Here is a 20786-nt window from a genome sequence, read left to right as displayed (position 1 = left end):
TTCGTCACTAAGGTGGAAAATTTCGGACTGCGGAAGTATTTACTTCATTCCATTTTTTGTAAAGTATATTTATTGATTGTTACGCAGAGTATGTATACAATTATTTTTGACCTTCATGCCATTTTTGATCATAATAAATTTTAAAGTTAATATTCAATTAGTCTTTCCTTATTCAAGAAAAGAAAAACTTCTAATAAGCATTCCCATCATAATTTGTTCAAAGTTATAGTGTCTATAAGGGGTTCCTACCCTAAATAACACTATTGTTCTGGGTAAGCAGTAATAAACTTCTTTAGAGTATTAAATCTTGAGTGGTCTCTTCAAATTAGTCAACTTTCTATATTAAACTTCTCAAATATAATCGATCTTGTAAATTTATTTTTTGCATGAGCTTTACTGAGAAGTTTTTGACAATGAAGTGTACATTCACTTGAGGGTTGGATTGAGAAATCTTAAAAATCTCCCATTTACCTCAAATAACAGTTGAATTCTTATGATTGATATTGCCAGAAAATCTACAATCCTTATGCAAAATGTACATTTCATTCTTAATTCAAATTATTACATAATGTATAAAAACTTATATATAATAACTTATACTTATGTAATGATAAAAAGTATTCATCTATACTACTTGTAAATTCATCACACTTTTTCAATATGTGTACCATATCAATTCAAATAATAAATTTATCATTTTTCTCTTTGATCGAAATGCCTTATTGAATCTAGGATCCGATTACACTTGGTCCTTTCTACATGGAGCGAACGGAAAAACAAAACTAAAGAATGATTGTAATACAGATCGAAGAATTAGAAATGAATATTAGGCTGGGCTGAATACAGATTGCTCGATACAGTCGATACCAAATTGAGTTATGTTCAATACCAACTGCAAGTAATTGAAAAAACGCAATATATTTAATATATGATTTTCTTCGAACCGAAACTTTCATATGAATTTTTGTTCCAAGTTCAAAATGATTTCGGGTCATGCGTAACAAAGCTAAAGAAAATACATGTTCTAGAATATGTCAATTCTTCTATGCTTTGCTAATATTTTCTGTGGTATCGTGATTTAAGTGTCATTTTACACAAAGTCATTTACGTCTTATAATTATTAGGAAAAGGATATATCTTAAAAGATTTCGAAATCTTTGTCAACATTAACCCAACAAAACCACAATGTCTGATTGGGATACTGTAACCGTTTTAAAAAAAAGGGCCCCAAAGGCTTCGACAATGAAGAGTGAGCAGGCTGTAAACGCTGCACGTCGTCAAGGAGTCGCAGTGGACACACAACTGAAATGTGAGTCAAAAAAGCCTTATCTTCCTTGTATTTGGATTGGGTATAATTGTGATCAAACTTTATAACAATATCAATCATATATTAATTCATACCATCGATAACTAAGGTACTTGAAGGTTTGTTGATATTTTAAACTTTCATTGTGACCCTCAACTAGGTATCAATAAAGCATGTTTTTCATAAATGGAAACTATGTTCTATTCTTAGTACTCATAATCAGTTATGTAAGTCGGCTCTAAAAGAAACTGTTATTGTGATGAAGAGCTCCTTAGCAAATGCCTGCCATTTTTACAATGAATTGTTATACAAAGGCTTAGTAAATGCACATGGATTGAAGACATTCTATTATTTCTACTGAAGGTATTCATTTCGTCCTACCTAATTTAATATATGTTGGAGAAATTGTTCTTATTTCTTCCAAACTGTGTTCTTACTGTTTTGTAATCATGAAATGTATGAAATGGCTTCAACTTTCTGATTGGTTTTTTGATATAAATCTCTCACTGGACATTCGTGACCTTTATTTGCTAATGGATAGCTCTTAGCTCTTGCATCATGTGTAAAGGAAGTATTTTTATTCACCTTGAAAAACCTATATATAAATGTCTTTGCTGAAAATTATATGGCTCCTTTAAAATCGCTCGGTTAGTATCTCCTTAGCATCTTCTACTTGTGATGTCATTGTGCCCCTGCCATCTCTATGTGCACACTGTCCCATTATTTGGGGTCATTGCAAAATAATATATTGATGAATGATTTATGAATTCTCCTTTGTTTGGGAGATATAAAAGGAAATTGTTGGTGTTGAACAACAAAAATATTTTATGTACATAATTAAAATTGATGAATTGTTTAGTTGTTTTAACAAATATCAGTTTCTTGACTTGATAACTTTCATTATTTGGTGGTCCTTCGATTTGTACCACAGCTTTTGCGATACATATACATTTCAATATTTCTCGATTTTAGAGAGAGACAGTAACTAATTTTCCATGTCTACGAAGACTTCAAGTAAATTGTAGAGATGAAGCTGAAAGAGCAAAAGGTCTTGAAGGATATCTCAAACAGTGGGAATTTCTGAACTAATCATAAAAAATTATACTCATTTACTACCTCCACACTTGAAATATCAATTTGAGAATTGTCAGTGGTGGAGTGTAGGCAAATTTGAACATGAACTACATTGAAAGTCTTCTGGCAGCTCTATGTGATATCAGGTTTTAGCAAAATATGTAGGTACTACTTTCAATACTACTAAAACAAGTGATCTTATTCAATAATGAAAATTTTCTTGGCGATGGCGTACAAATTTCCTGCTCTGGTTACCTGAATACATAAATTCTCACATTGGAGTTATCTAAATGTTTAATAGTAATCAAACACTCTGAAAGAATTAACTAACACAGTAACTGTGAAATCAAGTATTCTATGGAGTAGTACAATATTTTTTTTAAAGGAAGAAACATTATTGTTGAAAAATTTACCAAAATTAACATCTAAATTTAAATAATTCGGTTGATAAAATATCTATACAACATTTAACAATTATCCACATCTAAACAGGCCTTGAATTTGCCTTGATATGCACAAATCACAAATCTGTTTCCCCAGAGAGGTCTTTTTCCCACTAGTAAGTAGATATACATATGAATTCGATAACATCCACGCAAACTTCATTCAGAAAAATATTTCCAGTTCAATTTGGACAAGTTTTCTTAGCATCAATGTTCCAATTTTTGGCATTGAAGAATGCAAGATATCATAGCAGTGGCTCTTATATAATCAATGTCCCGATCGTTAAAGAGCCAAGACATTCGGATTTAAAGAATATTAGTCTGTTTGTCAGCTGATTCAGAACATAGTCGAAAATTTTTTTCATAAATACCAACACTTCATGACATTTTTTGATCCAAAATTGATAATTATTAACACACTTAAATCAAGTTTCGGCGAAAAATCTTCAGAATTGAGAAAAAACAACTATCATCTAAGAAAAAAGTATTCATTTGGCGAAAATCTCAAAATTCTCTTCATAAATGACTATAACTAACTATTTAGTTCGAACTGTCATCGTAATGTCGCTGCCATCTACAGTTGAATTCCCAAAAATATAGGTATCTCTTATTGTAAAATAATAATAAACTAAATTAATTCAGAAACATGACACCGGCTAATATAAAATAAAAAAAAATGGAATGATCTGAATCGAACTAACAACCAATCCACCATCACTCAAAATATTAACAAAAATAATAAAATATCATTTCGTCAAGAAAGTAGGTGCTGACCATATGCTTTCGGTCTCATTTGAACTCACCAACTCCTACCACGCCGAAAATGGAATGAATTGATGGCCCTTTTATTCAATGTCAGAAGCCGGTATGGTGCAAGAATACACCCTAGCGATATCTGACAGGAATCGAAGACCGTCTCAATAATAGTTATAGAAACCGTTTGGGAATTATTTGAAAAAAATAAGGTTTTCAAGTCAATCGTTCAGAGGGGAATGACTGCCTTAATATCCACTTTTAGAAGAAAGTGTACATAAAAATAGCCCTATTTTCAGGTCCAGAAATTAATATATGTACATAATTCTGCACAACCTTATATAGAAACTCCATATCTAAAAATAATTATATGTATCGTTGTATATAACGAAAACAAATAACAATTACCCTAGGTCGCTTACGCTCATGCACAACTCATCTGTTTGTTAACCTTGAAATAAAAATAATGAGTCATACTTAGAATCCTTACCCTGCGTGTAACGAGGTCTTCTTTTTTTTGACGCAACTACATCTTTAGAAAGTGTAAATGAAAAAAGTTGCTGTTAGTTTTGTTTAGATGATTGGAATCTAGTGTTTCAACACACGACAAAGACTCGCCCTGTATTGTTAACCATCAGCTGCTGGCTAGGAAACAATGCATTAAAAATTATATTTGTTCTAGGGGGAGCTGGGAGCAATAAACAACACGTTGCCACAAAAAATACTGCGAAGCTAGATCGGGAGACTGAAGAACTCAAACATGAAACAGTCTCCTTGGATCTAGGTAAACTCATCCAGCAGGGTCGCCAAGCCAAAAATATGAGTCAGAAAGAGTTGGCGACCAAAATTAACGAGAAACCACAAATCATAACAGACTATGAAGCAGGAAGGGGTATTCCAAATAATATAATAATTGGAAAAATAGAACGAGTGCTGGGAATGAAACTGAGAGGAAAGGACAGGGGAAGACCCCTTCAGCCCCCCGGTGACAAAAAATAAAAAGTCCCCACTGAGGGGACTGAGGAGAAATTGTTGTATTTAAATCTTGATACGATTGTTAGATTTCAATTTGCATTTAATTTAAAGTTTCTCTGAGTTTTTTCAGCGTTTCACTTTAATTTCGATTCAAATTTTTGATGAATTAAAATAACAATCTCGAAAAAAATGGGATATTTAATGATAGAGAAGAATCAATACATATGTTTCTATTTTGACTATTAAGCATTGATGAACTTACATAAGTGGTATTAAAAATAGTGTGTATGTCATAAGGTTATTTCAATATATCAAATAATAACCTCTTTGATACTTCAAAAACATGATCGAAATATATTATTGGCTATTCTTTAAGAGTGCTGCATTTGTTGATTTATTTCTTTCAATTCAATGGGTTCTGGTCAGTTTAAAAATAGAACCCCTGTAAGTTTACTCCACAGCGTATTTTTCCTAGAAATACTAGACGGAAAGAATTAAAGAGTTGAATGAAATCAGTTCAAATTATCTTTCAGAATATTCGCTTTTCAAGAAAGTTGAAAAAGTAAAGGCGGTTACTCACTGATGAACCCAACAGTAGGCCTCATTGTACCACAGTAGGATAATAAGGCCTATTAGAGTTTTACATACCTAAATTATCAAAATAGGCTTAACGTATTTGGTAACTGAGAGCAATACTTAATTATCAAGCATAAGTTATGTTTAACTCTCGCAAACAATCAAATTTCCAAAAGCAACAGACTTGAGGACAGTCAAAATCGACTTCCTCATCCGCCGATTTGTTAACGCACTGCTCATGATATCGCATTCCACATTTGATACCAGCAAAGATTAGAGTAACCACTTTGAGATCTTAAGCCTACATCGACTACAATTGCTCTTGTTAGAGTCATTGTAGTCATGGCTATAGAGACTATATAACCCCATGTCAGTAGTCATGTTCGCTTTGAGGCGCAATCTATGAATGATTGCTTCCTGCAACTTTGATTTTAAACGCCGGCAACTATTATTAATTGAATGACTCTTACTTAGGCCTGGAATGATCCAGAAGCAGCATAGAGTAGGGAAAAAATGGTGTGTTTTTTGCGATAGAGGTTTGGAGAATTTCAGAAATTGCGTATATTTTCAAAATAAACGCGATAACTTTCCAAACTCTCGGTTTTCAGATGAAGGAAAGTTGGAATTTCTTTTTTCTGAGATATCTTTGAAATTTCAGTTCTGCTCAACAACGTGGTCGGAGTGTGCTCCCACAGGATAAAGCTATCGAAATTTCCGAAAAATGAGGGCAACTATTTCAAAATCCAGTTAATCAGATTCATGATAAATTCGAATTTCCACAAGCTCAACTCTCGCAGAGTAAACGACAACAGATAAACTCATAGAGATCTATGGATAAACTGAATGATTTAAAAAGATCGAGGTTGTACCTGAACGGTTGTACCTGAAGTGCGGTAATGACAAAAAAATATGGCGATACCTGCCTGAAAATGCAATAATTAAATAAAAATACAAATGGTTATCTTTCTGCTTACTCTATCCAGTTTGCGTTTCTAGTGAATCTGCAATTATCAATTTCTTAAAGCTTGCTGACAATCGCCAGCTCTTATTACACTCTTATTACATTTCGAAAAAAATTATGGATAGATGGATATGAGTTTATTCAATATATAAAAATTTTGGTAAACTCTGAAAATAAAGGTGAATTATTTATAACTGTTTACGAAAAAAATTTTCACAAAAAACGTTTCAGGAGACGTATAAGTTCGGAATCCCTAAAAAAATGTATGTCCATGAATGTGTGGGTGTGCGCGAATGTAATGCTTTTGAAATCTTTTTTGAGTTCAAAGTTCTGGAAAACATTGTTGCAGTTCGTAATTTTGAATCTATTAATGTGAAATTGATTGAAATTAATGTGAAATTTGACTGGTTGGTGCTCATACGAAGAGTGACAAAGCTTATTTTTTTCGAATTTTATTTACCGGAATTTCGAGTTCCTTTTTGAAATATAGTAACAAATATGGGGCTTTTTCGAACAAATTTCATTTCAGCATATGACAATGTTCTTCCAGCAAAAAACGCGCTAAAGCCAAATATAGGCAAAGATATTACACCACTATTGTGTAATATCTTTGCAAAGAGATATATTTCTTTTATTTAGTTAACTTTGCGATGCGCCTGATGTCAATTTTTATAAATGGAGTTGAAATATTTTTGGTGCATTTCAATGACATTTTGCATGAACTCAAACGCAGTGCTTAATTCCGACGCTCGTGTGAAGTATATACCGATACTTCTAATACTGTCATGGGCGCCCGCAGGGGGTGGCCAGGGGGGGCCACGGCCCCCCCTGAGTTTCTGATAGACACCGTTAGAGAAATTTTTCTTTCAGTAAAACTAATCGTAGATGATATTTTGCCCCCCCTGAGAAAATTTTCTGCGGGCGCCCATGAATACTGTTCATGTAGCTATATCGAGTTTGAAACGAGTACTTGGCCCAAGAATAACATTTTAAGATTCTTGACAGAAACTTAGTTTCATCTGGCAATCAGCTCTTGAGATGCTGAGTTTTTTTTTCAGATTTTTTTTTATTTTAAAGTGATGAGATAACCCACCGAATTCTTTTCAAGAATTCGTGTATAGTACTTTGCAACTATAAGTACTGAATGTCAACTCAATTTGATCGGTAGTTTATCGAATATTGAAAAAAAAATCGAGCGGTTTTGCCTCATGTCGAAATTAACCGTTGTAGGAAGCCCATTGAAATACATACACTCACTTTCAAAAGTTTTGCACCCCCCCTGTAGTGGAGATAAAATAATCAAGATTCACAACAAATTGTTACTGACAACAACAGAAACTTGTTGACCACCAAATAAAACGATAACATTACGAAACGAAAAATGTTCTTGTGTTTAAATATCGATTTTGTCAAATGTGTGCCTTTCTGCGGATCAGTAGTTTTTCGTTTTGAGTACCGGTTAGTTCAAAAACTGTGTAATATGCCCAGAAACGAGTTGTCTGAGTTTGACAGAACTAGAATTATTGCTCTCTGGCAAGAAGGGCTCTCACGCCATCAGATAGCCAATAGACTGAACATTATTCGAAGCACGTATGGAGGGTAGAGAGCACCCTCCATAGAAGCACGGTTAGCAAAACGATTAGGCGCTATGAGGAAACTGGTAGAGTGCATAGAAGACCTCGAAATGGTCGTCCTCGTGTTACCACGATTCGGGAAGATCGGTATATTGCCCAATCAGCCCGTAGAAATAGGTCAGTGACGGAACCAACACTCAGGTCGGAATTCCAAAGAGCCCACAACCGTGTAATTTCATGTGCTACAATTCGTAGAAGAATTTTAACATCAGGATTGCGGTCCAAAAGGCCTCTAAGAGTTCGTTTATTAACTGTTCGTCACCGAACCGCTCGTCTGCAGTGGTCGCGAGCTCATCAAAACTGGCATTTAGAAGAATGGAGGAATGTGCTATTTACAGATGAGTCACGGTTTGGGTTAGTAAGTGATGACTACCGCTTAAGAGTTTGGAGGGAACCAGGATGTCGAAATAGACCTGAGAGAGCTATTCAAGTTGCTCCTTTTCGCGGTGGCACTGAAATGTTTTGGGGAGGCAGAATGTTTGGAAGAAGAACGCCACTAATTCACATATCCGGGACGATGACTGGTGCATATTGCCTCGAAAATATCATAAATCCTGTAATTATACCCATGGGTAATGAATTAGAGGCTCAATTTATCTTTATGGACGATAATGCCAGGCCACATCGCACTAGAGGTGTTCAAGAAGCCCTGGAAAACCAAAACATTATCAGATTAGAATGGCCCGCGATGTCTCCTGACATAAATCCTATAGTGCATATATGGGATCATGTCTCCAGAGCCGTTTTCCGTCGAAATAATCCACCACGAAATTCACAAGAACTTATTGTAGCTGTTACCGAGGAATGGATGAATATTCCGCAGGAAATAATCAATAATTTAATTTTTGGAATGCCTAGACGAGTGAATGCATTGCTAAGCAGCAGAGGCTCGAATACTGCATATTAGTTTGCTCTTTTAATAATTAACTCTTAATTTTCCGTTCAAATTTAATTTTTGTTTTTGCAATTTTTGATTCCTAATTTGTATTTGTTGTTTCAACTTCATAATTCTATGAAATGAAATTGATTTCATTTTATTTCTGTAAAAGCCTTTCATTATCCTTGAACCCGAGGGTATAATTTTTTTTTCAAAGTTTGAGATAGCCTTAATAATTAGGGGGTGCAGGACTTTTGAAAGTGAGTGTATTAACAGATTCTTGCAAAACTGTATACTTGACTATTTGTCTGGAATGCGTAGAACAGAATGATTCGAAACTGCCTAATAACAAAATAACGCGCGTTCAGAAAAATTCATCAAGAACACGGACAGCGGGTTTCACAAAACTTTGATTACCGGACGATTTGACAGTCACTCGATTTCCAAAACGAAATCACTGAAACCTTTTCATTTCTGAATATAGAAGTAGCAATTGGGATATTGAGAATAATTGAATGAACGTATCTTAATTTGATGCGAGAAAGATTACTACAGTAATGTATGGATAATCCGAACGGCCCGCTTAAAATCATATGTATAATCCGAACTCTGCAATCCGAACGCCCGCCATGTTGTTCTTTTGAAACTCGTACGCTAAGGCCAGAGACAAGAGAAAAGTTGTCCCTTTCTCTATGGCTAAGGCTATACATATTTCTGGGGACATTCAGTTAGTGTTCATTTAGTTTAAATCATAGCTTCCAAACGCAAGCATGTGACTTTAACTCTGGAATCTTCATTCACGTCTCTGACAGAAAGGTTTGGTGTTGGAAAGTCCACAATATCGGACATAAAAAAAAGAAGGATGAAACTCTCCGCTATGTATCGCGAACTGAAAATGAATTTCATGATGTTGAAGATGCTGTATAAACATGGTTTATACAACAGAGATCTCGGCACGCACCTATTTCTGAAGAAGTCATACTCCAGAAGGCTCGATAATTCTTCTCAGAAATGGATTATGGTGAAGGAGTGAAGTTTGAAGGATGAAGGAAGTTGAGGATGATTTAATGGCTTCAAGCGTATATTTGGAATCCGCTCCTTGAAAATTACCGGAGAAAAGCTGTCGTGTGACAAAAATGCTGTAGAACCTTTTCGTATTCAATTTAAACAAAAAATTTATCAGCTTGGTCTTTCTCCAGAACAAATATATAACGCGGACGAATCATCCGGTTTATACTGGCGTTGCCTACCTGAAAAGACATTGGTACACGCAGACGAAAAGGGTGCACCTGGCCGCAAGATCAGTAAAGTTAGAATTACATATTACATTTATGCCTTATGGAAATGCAACTGGCCGACATAGGCTGTGGTCCGTATATACACTTTGGTTTCTTCTGGTTAGTAAGTGGGCGGTTCGTAAATGTCGAATTCCTGACAATTCAGTTCAATATCTATCACCAGAGTAACCGCTGTGGTAACTTTCGGTTACCAAATGTGTATATACGGACCATACGCATAAATTGCGATTGCTTGTTATCGGTAAATCAAAAAAACTAAGACCATTCAGAAACATCCAGCTACCTGTTTATCGAAAACAAAAAAGTGCTTGGGTTAATAAAGCCATTTTCAAAGAATGGTTCCATAATGAATTTGTACCAAGTGTAAGAAAGCATCTCAGAGCCAGTAATTTGCAAGAAAAAGCCCTAGGTATTGTTATTGGATAAAGCTTCAGCTCATAAGTTAGATCAAGGACTGACCAGTCATGATGGCAATATTCAGGTTATGTTTGTACCAGCCGCACTGATTCAGCCAATGGACCAGAATGTGATTCATCATGTAAAAGAGACTTGCAGGAAAAGCATAGACTAATAAATAACTAATAAATCCTTTATTAGTCTTAAGAGGAAAAGATTGTTGCAAGAGGTGCTTTTACAAGATGATTAAAATATTGCGCAATGTTTGAAGAATATGTGTCATTGAAAGATGATGTGTTTGCATTAGCCGAATCTTGGAAAAAAGTGTCTGAAAATTTGGTTAAAATTCATGGTGTCAAATGTCAAATCCTTTCCTCTACGAACATGGAAGAATGGAATGGAGAAGATTTGGTTCCTTTAACTGAATTAGACTACATCAAGAAATTGATTTAGTGGAGTTAGTGAACAGAGTAAATCGTGCTAATGATCCGATAGATGAAACAGAGGTTCTAAGATATGGGCACATGGTTATAATGACGAAAATTGGGGCACAAAGTTTTTGGAAGATGATGAAGTAATTGCTGATATCATTGAAGAAAATCAAAGCTCTGACGACGAATTGCCACTTCACGAAGTGTCGATATGAACATGACAAAGCTTATTCAAGAAACTCTTGATAATTTTGTGCAAAGAGGGAATTAATAATCAATTAAGTATTTTTTTTTGTTAGTCGAAGTTTTTATGTTTTTTTGTTTGTGATTTCTCAAAGAATTCACGTTCCTCCAAAAGCTCAGAAATAATTTAATAGAAGTACACCAGAAAAAGAAACTAAAGCAAAATACACCAAAAAGCACAAACTTAAATCCACATAAAGTAATACTCATGACAGAAATTTTTATCGGTTGAAAAAAAAATCCGTTATCCTTCAATTAAGCGTTGATTCCCTATCCGTATGGCGTATGGTCCGTATATACACATTTGCCCGAATTTTACCGAAAATTACCAGAGCGGTTACTCTGGTGACAGATATTGAACCGAATTGTCAGGAATTCGACCGCCCACTTACTAACCAGAAGAAACCAAGGCTGTGGTCCGTATATACACTTTGGTTTATTCTGGTTAGTAAGTGGGCGATCCGTAAATGTCGATTTCCGGACAATTTGGTTCAATATCTGTCACCAGGGCTGTGGTCCGTATATACACTTTGGTTTCTTCTGGTTAGTAAGTGGGCGGTCCGTATATGTCGAATTCCTGACAATTCGGTTCAATATCTGTCACCAGAGTAACCGCTCTGGTAACTTTCGGTTACCAAATGTGTATATACGGACCATACCTACGCGAAATGTGTATATACGGACCATAGCTCAAGTGTGTGAAAACGAGGGTCAGAGACAAACTCTGCGGGGGTCAAAGTTTCTATTCACAGAGCTTGAAAGCAATGTTGAGCAATTTGATGAAACTCTCAGGGATTTCGTGAATGATTTTTCTTGAGAACTTCTCATATCGAACATCTCGCTAGACTGCTAGAGGTTAATGTTATTGGGATGTTTAAATATTTTCACGTATAATAATAGTAAAACTGTGCCACCTTTGTTACAGTGACCTTTGTTCATCGACCTTCGTAATTCGACTCATTGACAGAGAAATGGACTGAGCAATACCCGCAAGAAAGAGTGTCTGTATATTAGTATTTTGTGGTGTCTGCTCTGTAGAAAGGGAGGAAGCTATGATGCGGCCAATAATTGTCTCTTTTCTATGGACATAGACGTGAGTGTGGACTAATCAAAATTCTAGAAAAAGACAACAATTGGCCGCATGTTCGGTAGTGCATAGTTTGTCTATGGTAGTGCACACAGTCTAAATTGCAACTGAAGCCGCTCGAGCCAGTGAGGCCAGCGTTTGGTACATCCTCACTATATATTTCTATTGGCTTCCTTTGATGCAAAGATTATAGAGTTAGCTCTATAATCTTTGCTTTGATGGAGACCGACAATTCAGCGATTTTTCAGCGGCATGTCGGCACAAGCCGACGACGCATCCACATACACAGCAGCTTTGCCGCGCAGCCTTGGATAAAGGCGCGTATACATCTGAGCAAAATAGCTGAATGAGCACGCCGCACCGAATGAGCGTTGGACAATTTTTCTATCCGACGCACGAGCAGCATGAGCATGTGTTCGGAGCCGCTCCAATGGATGTGTCAGTTCAGTGCTACGAACGTAAACGATGGAAACTTAGAAAAAAGGAATCATTCTATGTATTCTATGTTCTAAGGATTGAAAACTTAGGTTGAGCTAGTGCCTCTTTCATAATTCTGTACGAGTTGCTGAAAAAGAAGAGACGACGGCGTACTAGATGGTCTTCACAATTATATCTACAAAGAAGTCGAGACCGTAGCCTCAACAGCACTTTTTTATTGCACGACATTCAAAGTGAGGGCGACAAAATTGTGCTGCTTTCATACTATTTTATTAAATTCAAACACGTTTCTTGCGAGAAATCCATATTTAAATGTGTGCGTTCGGTTCGAGGAAAAGATGTCAACTATGCCCGTCCACACTGAGCACGAATTTTCTTTGATGGACTGACAAATTGCGGATCTGCTTTGCGCAACATGAGCGCGTTCGGTGCGATGTGTTTTGTCCGTCCACATCTGAATGCTCATTCGGCTGTTTTGCTCAGATGTGTACGGGGCTTAAAGTGGATGCAGCTTAACGATGTATAAGCCGACTGTATGAAAAACACTGACAAAAAATATTTTTTGTGTATTTTATTCCAATAAAAGCTCAAATTCATCAAGTGATTATAAAGTTTATAAACGTTCACTGAACTGAGTTGAGTGATCTTTTTTGCCTAATATATCCCTCTTTTTTCTTTTCGGAACTGTAGAATTTTCCATGTTTAGTGTTTTATGTCGAAAGCATGTTTTTGAATTTTTGTGTTGCTTCTTTTCTTTAGTGATAGGTTTTCCAATGGAATCAGAATTTTTACTTTTCAACATCATCAAAGTGCAACTGTCTTCAACTGTATCATTATTTTTACTCAACAACGCTTCTATTTTTTCCTGCATCTTAATTGCTTTTTTTGCTTCTTTCAACAAAACAGCATGACTACAAATGGAATCATTATACTTTTTCACATATTTTTGCAGACCCCTCAGCGGAGAATAATTTTCATCCGTTAATGTTTTTAACTCATCCAAATTCAACGCTTTCACTAAGCTCTCTCTGGATTTGTATATAATAAATGCACATTGCAATCCTTTCATGAAGTAAGCTTCGTCCTCATAACTATTAGATTTATTTTTCTGAAGATTCACTGAAACTATTGGTCCAACCGCTGAAAATAATTTCTTGATATCATTCTCTTCCAAATATAACGGCACTCTGGCGACAAAAAGTGTTCGTCCTAGGGGTTTCGATGCATCATTATTCCGAGGCGAATGTTCTTTTATATACATGCAATCTGGAGTACAATTCGCGTCGAATTTGAAAGAAATGGCTGGAAATATCAACGTTATTCCATGAAACGAGCTTGTTCTCAGATCACTCACCCTTCATATCACCCAATATATTCTTATACATGCTTGAAAGTCAAAATTTGAATGATGCAAATCATAGAAAAACAAATGCGAATGTCTGAAATTTAGGAAGCATCATAGATCATAAATATTATTTCTCTGTGACTATGTTTTTGTATTCTGTGAATGCAAATCATAGAGAAAGACAGAGACTTGACAATACCATAGACTTATGGATTACCCATAGATATACTAACCTAACAAGTTATTAATTCTATGAGATCACCATTAATATTTAAAAAATAAAAATTCCAAGAGGATAACAATTTATTTTACTGTAAAACTTCTAGTTTATTATTCAACGCACAAAAACAAGATACTCACAATTACTCAGGATAATTCATGAAATAACATAGACATAGAGACTATATGTCTATGTGAAATAATAATATCCTCTTAATAAATCAAAACAGATTTAATGAATGAAATAAAGTACAATAGTTTAATCTTTTCTCAATTCAAAAGAATCTTCCTTGACTCCATCCTTAGTGATAATATTAATTTTAATACTATCACCAGTGTGTATGTCTCTTTCTGCTGCAGAGATGAAAGTATCTTTTAATATACCAACTGCTCTCTCGATGGTAAGGGGGGCATTAGGAATGTTGACCATATTTTTCAGACCTATTTGGTTATCCAATAGAGGTTGCAATAAAACACCTGCAGATCCACCAGCTTTATAACTCGAACGTTCTGTGTGTCCTATTGGATCATAACTGTAGACACATCCTTTTCCTTCTGAATCCAATCCTGCCAAAATGTTGGATATGTAATATGGGAAGAATCGTTTGTAATAAAGCATAGTTGACAACATTTGGGCACAAGCAGGTGTGGACATAATCTTATTATGCTCTTGCTCGTACATCTGCATACGAGCATTCAAAATTCTTGTGAGGGTAAGGGTGTCGCACCAACAACCAGAACAACCTAACACAGTTGTATTTGATAATTTAAAAAGCTTATTTTGATCACGGGTGTAGATTGAATATCCTGCACTTAATCGAGTGTCAGCTCCAATTACAACGAAATCATCACCAGCTATAGCAATAATACTCCTGCAAAAATAACATTTGAATGAGTTTCAAAACGAAAGATACATTCAGCTGGATATTACCCTCCATTATCTGCATATGGGCTAAATTGTCGCTGCATTGGTTTTTGTGAATAATCTTCAAAATATGGGCGAGAATCATTCATCATTAAAGACATTTTAATTTTAGGATAGTCGAAATGAATAAAAAGCTTTGACCAACGATGATCAACAACTTTTTGACTTTAATCACAGAGCCATGAGAGACAAGCATTGAACTCTATGGGAACTGGAATGGCTTCGTAGGTAGCAAAATTCGTCGAAAATTGTGACCGAGAGAGAGGGAAGAAGTAGAGCAACCTTTCTCTCTCTAGCGTGTTTTTGTTTACACTATTATAACCTAAATTTAAATGTCATTTTCGTAGATAAATTTTAAATCACATTGTTTAATGTCTTTTTGTCAGTATTTTAGTAAAAATCATGGTGAAAAATTGTTTAGAAGCCATATACTTCCGATTTACATTCCTAAGAAACTCGAAAAATGTCTATATATCAAGTCAAGTTAGCTGTTGAACAGAATTTCTTGTGCTTTTTCAAAGCTTAAATATAGTTTTTTGATGAGTGTTTTTTAAGTCTATGTGTTTCCCAGAGTGACAAAAGTGGTTTTTGCAGTAACAAAAAACATTTTGAATAAGAAGAATTTCATAACAACAATGGTCCAGTATTGTGTTGGAAACGGATGCCATAATGCAGGGGACATAAATATAATATTTTTTCTGTGAAGTGTTGGTATCACATAAACCAATCCATCCTGAACAGTTTTACAGAAGTGAGAATCCACAAAAGGAGAGAAGCAGTAAATAATTAGGAATTATGCCTTATGTTTTTCATTTTTTTAGGTTCCCTCTCCGAAAACCTTTTACTTTACAACTTTGGACCAAAGCTACAGGAAGGAAAAATTGGTATCCGTAGAAATACATTTGCAGAAAAAAATTTGCAGTCCCCCACAGGAAACATTTCTTGGCAGTTTGTCAAGGAATTAGAAAAAGTTCAAATGGAGGAAGGTCTAAGGTTGGCTAATTCCCTCTCATCTCAGCATATCATTATCAATTATAAAAATAGAATTATGAATGTCAGATTAGCTACTCAAACAATGAGTAATGGGGTAGCAGATGCTATGGAATTTCTTGATAACAAATGTAAGAACTTACAATTCGAAGATAGTGCCGCTACCGTTGAATTCATTAGAAAAATTGATAGAGTGTTTGACATTCTTAATTCTAGAAATCTGTTCCGGAGAGGGTTTAAAGCTCCAATTAGATCTTTTTCCCTGAGGTATGTTCAGGAAATTTTCAGTGAAACTATAGAATATTTAGAATCATTGGAAATTGATGATACCAACATTCTTTTTCACTATCGAAAGACATTCGCTTTAGGATTTATTTCGAACATGAAGAGTGCACTAGGGCTAGTGTAGAATGTTCCATCAATCAAAATTAATGAATGATGAACTTCATGGAGATCCTCTACTATTCGTCAGAAAATGACTAAATTAATTTTATTTAATAATTGTTAAGCAAATGTAACATTTTTGTCCCAATTATGTTAAATAAAAATATTTCAGCAATTTTGTTCTTTACTTTTTGATATGATTCCTTTTATATATTGAACTATTTGGAATATTTAAAATCTCTCGCACTGACACCAGAGACAACTCTGTCTTTGCTGACACTGCTTTTCATATGATTCCAAAGCTTTATCCGAGGCTTTTCAGAAGATCATTTCCTATATTCTTGCCTCAAGATTATAATTAATATTTATATTCAAATTACTCTAAAGCTTCTATTTTATTAATTCACCAAGGCTGCAAGGTTGATTATTAAAAATTTCGTTCCCGAAATTCAAGAAATTATGATTAACATCATAAATCACTAAAAAAAGTGCAAAATTTTTAGAAATTTCGATTAGAATGACAAACTAATGATTAATTATTTTTAGTACGAACCGACTCGTTGAAAGATTTGAACAATTTGGGAATAGAGAAAGAAGTGAATTTTTCCAATCAGTATCAAACCTTCAAATATTTTCAGTTCGAATAGTTCATTCTTTCATTCCCGCACATTGAAATGTTTACGTTGCTAATAGCAACGGCGTGCGAGAGAGAAAGGTTGCTCTACTTCTTCCCTTTCACTCTTCCTCATTTTGCCTGTATCGCGATGCCATTCCAGTTCCCATAGAGTTCAATGGAGACAAGAGACAAGTTGAATTTGGTTATTTCACAGAGGGGACATCGTTGGCAGGATTCACGTGAATCCTGAAAAGAAATCATCATATCTTACGATGAATAGAAAATAAATTTTGCTAGAACAACTGGAACTGTATTGTTACATCTGATATATCATTACCATAAGTGAAAATGGAAAAAAATTCCAAAAACTTATTTAGATGGTGGAAGCAAGTGGAAGTTCTACGGCTGTAGATATAATTCTATGCTATGTCAAAGTCAAATTAAATCATCACGTTTTCTGTCTTTTCCTTTGATGTAATAATCCTTGTTGGTTCAGGAGAACTTCTGATTTTATTTTAAATATTATAAATTTAATATGTCGAATATAAGTGAAGATGGAGATATCTACTCTAGTCAAGGAAATTCACCTTTTTCTGGATTGACAGGTGAGATTTCTCATACTGAAGTTTCGATCAAAATAACATTTGGGCATGTTTATCAGGTGCTTACAAACCATTTTCATCACCTTACCTGAACTACGATCCAGGATATTTAAATCAAGCTCAACCAGAATTCATATTTCTGGATGGAGCAAGTAAACAGAGAGGCCGAATGGAATTGGCCTTTGGACAAATTGGGGGATCATGTATGATAGGAGCTGGTATAGGTGGTGCCACAGGTTTTTACAATGGACTTCGTGCTACAACATTAGCAGGACAAACTGGAAAATTGAGAAGAACTCAGTAAGTCGCTTGGGCTGGTTGCCTTTTTCTAAATTACCCAGTTAATTATCAATGCTACTATAGACTGTAACTAGGTATATGTAGGTTGATATAAAACATAAAGCAGTGTTGTGATTGAATTTGAAATATTAATTTCAGCTATCTCTGAGAATGGCACCCTAATTTGTTTAAATGGTGTGATTCAAGTACACTGCCCTATTTTCAGTTTGGTAATTTTAATTAATCGAGCACCTTTTTCTAGTATTTATCTTACGAGCATGCATTTAAATAGGAATTTTGTAAATGTTGACTTCATTATAGTGATCAATCAAGTTCCTCATAATCAAACACAAATTTCAGATTAATAAATCACATAATGAAAAAGGGTAGTGCAACAGCGAATACATTTGGATCAGTTGCTGTGATATATTCAGCTTTTGGAGTAATTCTCTCATGGGTACGAGGGACTGATGATGATCTTAATACAATAGCAGCAGCTACAGCAACAGGTCTTTTATATAAATCCACAGGTAATTACGGAGTGAAAGTTGGGTTTACCTTCAGTGGTGAACTTTTATGATAATTTTCTTAAGGCCCAATAGGGAATACTTCTTCTGACGAAAATGATGTATTTTTTATGAAATATCTTTGAAATGTCACATTTTGAAATAACCACTTCAACCATTTCCCAAAAAAAATTATTTTTAAGCACTTAAAAATGAAAAATGGGTATTTAAAGTTTAAAGCGTTTTGTGAGAATTGTACAAGCTGGCAACATCGACTGAAATATATCTTGATAATAAAGGACAACAAATGCATTATCTTGATGAGATAGACAAAGATGGCTGTCTATGAAGTCTGCGACGAATGAGGAAGGTCGTAAAATTTTATAGGATTTTTATGGCCAGTTGCAGTTGAAGCTCGCCAGTAAGTACGCGCCTGTAGATTAACAGCTGATATTTTATAAACAAGCTGATCGGACATTGCTCTTTTCATTGTCTTGTATGCACTGTTGCCAAATCGTAAACTCCACACAAAGCGATTTAAATTTTAAAACTTCATATTTGAAGGATGATTTTGAATAGTTTCCGCAGTGATTTGAAAAAATCATAAATGAAACTCATAATTATTCAGTTTAAACTTACATATGCAGTGATAACCCAAATTGAGGAGAATTCCCCATTGTACAGTTCAAGTTCAAGCAAAGTTTAAATTTGAACTTGACCAGTCCATACAATTTTGACAGGTTGAACCTGGTTCAATGTTGAAATCTGCTCTGATTTGAATTGTACAACCATGCTTCAATGTTATTAAAACATTGAAATGTCAAATTATGACATTTCAATGATAGATTGGCACATGAGTACCAACATTCTGTAAGAAAAGATGGTAATATCAATGTTAATTCCTTGATTTGTGATTCTTTATGAATATCTTTCTCTTTCTTAGCTGGTTTGAAGAAATGCGGAATTGGAGGAGGAATAGGATTAGGTGTATCCTTAATATATGCTTTCTGGAACAACAGAGATAAACTCACAGCCATAAGGACATTCAATCCAGCGTAAGAACTATTCTCGCATTTTGATGGGAGGTTGTAACATTTTCAAAGGTTTATCTTTTTGAGACTTCAGAATTAATAGTTATAGCACTTAGTCCGAAAACCTCACCTAGGAGTTCTCTCTACAGATTAATTATTGGTATAGTTTGTATTATGTATATATCGATTCTTTAACTCTAGAGAAAATGTTATTGAAAATAAACTCTAAATGAGGAGAACATCTTCCATGGAAACAGTTTTTCATCTTATCTGAGTAATTTGATAAATATTTCTCATGGATATAAAATAGATTCTTCATGTGTGATTGAAACAGTTAAATGTTTGGTTACTCACTGTAACGATAGATTTATTTTGTGTTAATTTATAACATTACTTTACAGTCTGAAAAGTGATGCAAAAGTTGAAAAAAAAAGATATAAATGAAATAAACAAAAATTGGACAGTACAGACTTTCAAATAATAAAATATTTTGATTTAATTGAAATTGTCAGAATAGAAAGCTCGTTTATCAGACTGTGAAGAAAGTCAGAAAAATCAATTTTAGTTTCTTTAATATTGTTTGCTGTGATATTGTGCTATAAGCTGTGAAGATTTCAATAAATTAACCAACTAGGAATCTCTTTCTCTACCATTTTTGAATCTATCAATCCTTTATTCATTGTGGTATTTTTTTTTTCAACAGGAAATGATAGGACAGACAACATGCAAAAGGAAATATAGAACACTTTGTTTTATCCCACCTTTTTAATCCCTAATTGTGAACTTGTAAATAAATTAGTATGATAGTTCTGAACATGTATTTACTTTGTGTGCTTTTGGAGAGGGTTTTTAACAAGACGGCTACTTTTAAAAGTTGATTCAAGCTCTATATCTATTTGAAATATCTTTGAAAAAATATTTTATTATTAATATCTTCAGAATACCTTATAGTTTCCAATGTATAAAATTACATGAAGTGGACCTCACTTAGATTGGGAATACGTTTCAGAATATGTCGCTTAACTCTTATTTCCCAGTCTAGAACTTGGGCGTAACTTTGTATGTTGGAGAAGTGAAACACAATCCTAACGTAATTACTTACTTCTACCTTGAAACAAGCAATACTTTCATAGACCTGGTATTGTCAAGTATTCAGAGCAGTTATTTATAACGGACAAGATGATATACAGGGCAAGTTTTTGACTTGTGGTGTGCAAAATTGGTGATACCTGAAATACAACTTTTTCAACCCAACTAGATAAAGGAAAATGCATGGCAACTTCGTCATTTTTAGATAACTGAATAATAGGCTTGTTCGTAGAGTGGTTCACAACAGTTGTGAACTGTATAGGTGGGCAAATTTCGATGTTTTAGCACTACAGTTTTTAAACCATAGA

At 34.6% G+C, this 20786-nt stretch overlaps 4 protein-coding genes across 5 annotated transcripts; 2 read left to right on the top strand and 2 right to left on the bottom strand.

Moving 5' to 3' along the window:
- The first annotated feature begins 1057 nt into the window (after positions 1-1057).
- On the top strand, positions 1058-4928 carry LOC123322582 (endothelial differentiation-related factor 1 homolog). The gene is made up of 2 exons (XM_044910526.1): positions 1058-1309; positions 4259-4928. The coding sequence occupies exons 1-2, from the start codon at positions 1186-1188 to the stop codon at positions 4573-4575; spliced, it is 441 nt and encodes a 146-aa protein (XP_044766461.1). The 5' UTR covers positions 1058-1185; the 3' UTR covers positions 4576-4928.
- An 8115-nt stretch (positions 4929-13043) lies between these two features.
- LOC123317836 lies at positions 13044-13913 on the bottom strand. The gene is made up of 2 exons (XM_044904448.1): positions 13847-13913; positions 13044-13794 (listed from the first exon to the last, which is right to left on the bottom strand). The coding sequence occupies exons 1-2, from the start codon at positions 13875-13877 to the stop codon at positions 13106-13108; spliced, it is 720 nt and encodes a 239-aa protein (XP_044760383.1). The 5' UTR covers positions 13878-13913; the 3' UTR covers positions 13044-13105.
- A 356-nt stretch (positions 13914-14269) lies between these two features.
- LOC123312039 (proteasome subunit beta type-1) lies at positions 14270-15178 on the bottom strand. Its single transcript, XM_044896224.1, has 2 exons — positions 14988-15178; positions 14270-14928 (listed from the first exon to the last, which is right to left on the bottom strand). Exons 1-2 carry the CDS (start codon positions 15080-15082, stop codon positions 14316-14318), a joined length of 708 nt encoding a protein of 235 aa, XP_044752159.1. The 5' UTR covers positions 15083-15178; the 3' UTR covers positions 14270-14315.
- A 2236-nt stretch (positions 15179-17414) lies between these two features.
- LOC123322541 (mitochondrial import inner membrane translocase subunit Tim23) lies at positions 17415-20203 on the top strand. 2 transcript variants are annotated; one of them, XM_044910483.1, is made up of 5 exons: positions 17415-17576; positions 17633-17873; positions 18213-18382; positions 19302-19413; positions 20093-20203. In XM_044910483.1, exons 1-5 carry the CDS (start codon positions 17507-17509, stop codon positions 20097-20099), a joined length of 600 nt encoding a protein of 199 aa, XP_044766418.1. In that variant the 5' UTR covers positions 17415-17506; the 3' UTR covers positions 20100-20203. The 2 variants fall into 2 exon arrangements, with proteins under 2 accessions (XP_044766418.1, XP_044766419.1); XM_044910484.1 differs by lacking the exon at positions 20093-20203 and having other exon boundaries at positions 19302-20026.
- The last annotated feature ends 583 nt before the right edge of the window (positions 20204-20786 follow it).

The sequence above is a fragment of the Coccinella septempunctata genome, chromosome 1 (assembly GCF_907165205.1).
Source record: "Coccinella septempunctata chromosome 1, icCocSept1.1, whole genome shotgun sequence".
NCBI lineage: Eukaryota > Metazoa > Arthropoda > Insecta > Coleoptera > Coccinellidae > Coccinella > Coccinella septempunctata.
The sequence above is the reverse complement of the archived record's forward strand: the minus strand, read 5'-3'. Positions and strand labels throughout refer to the sequence as shown.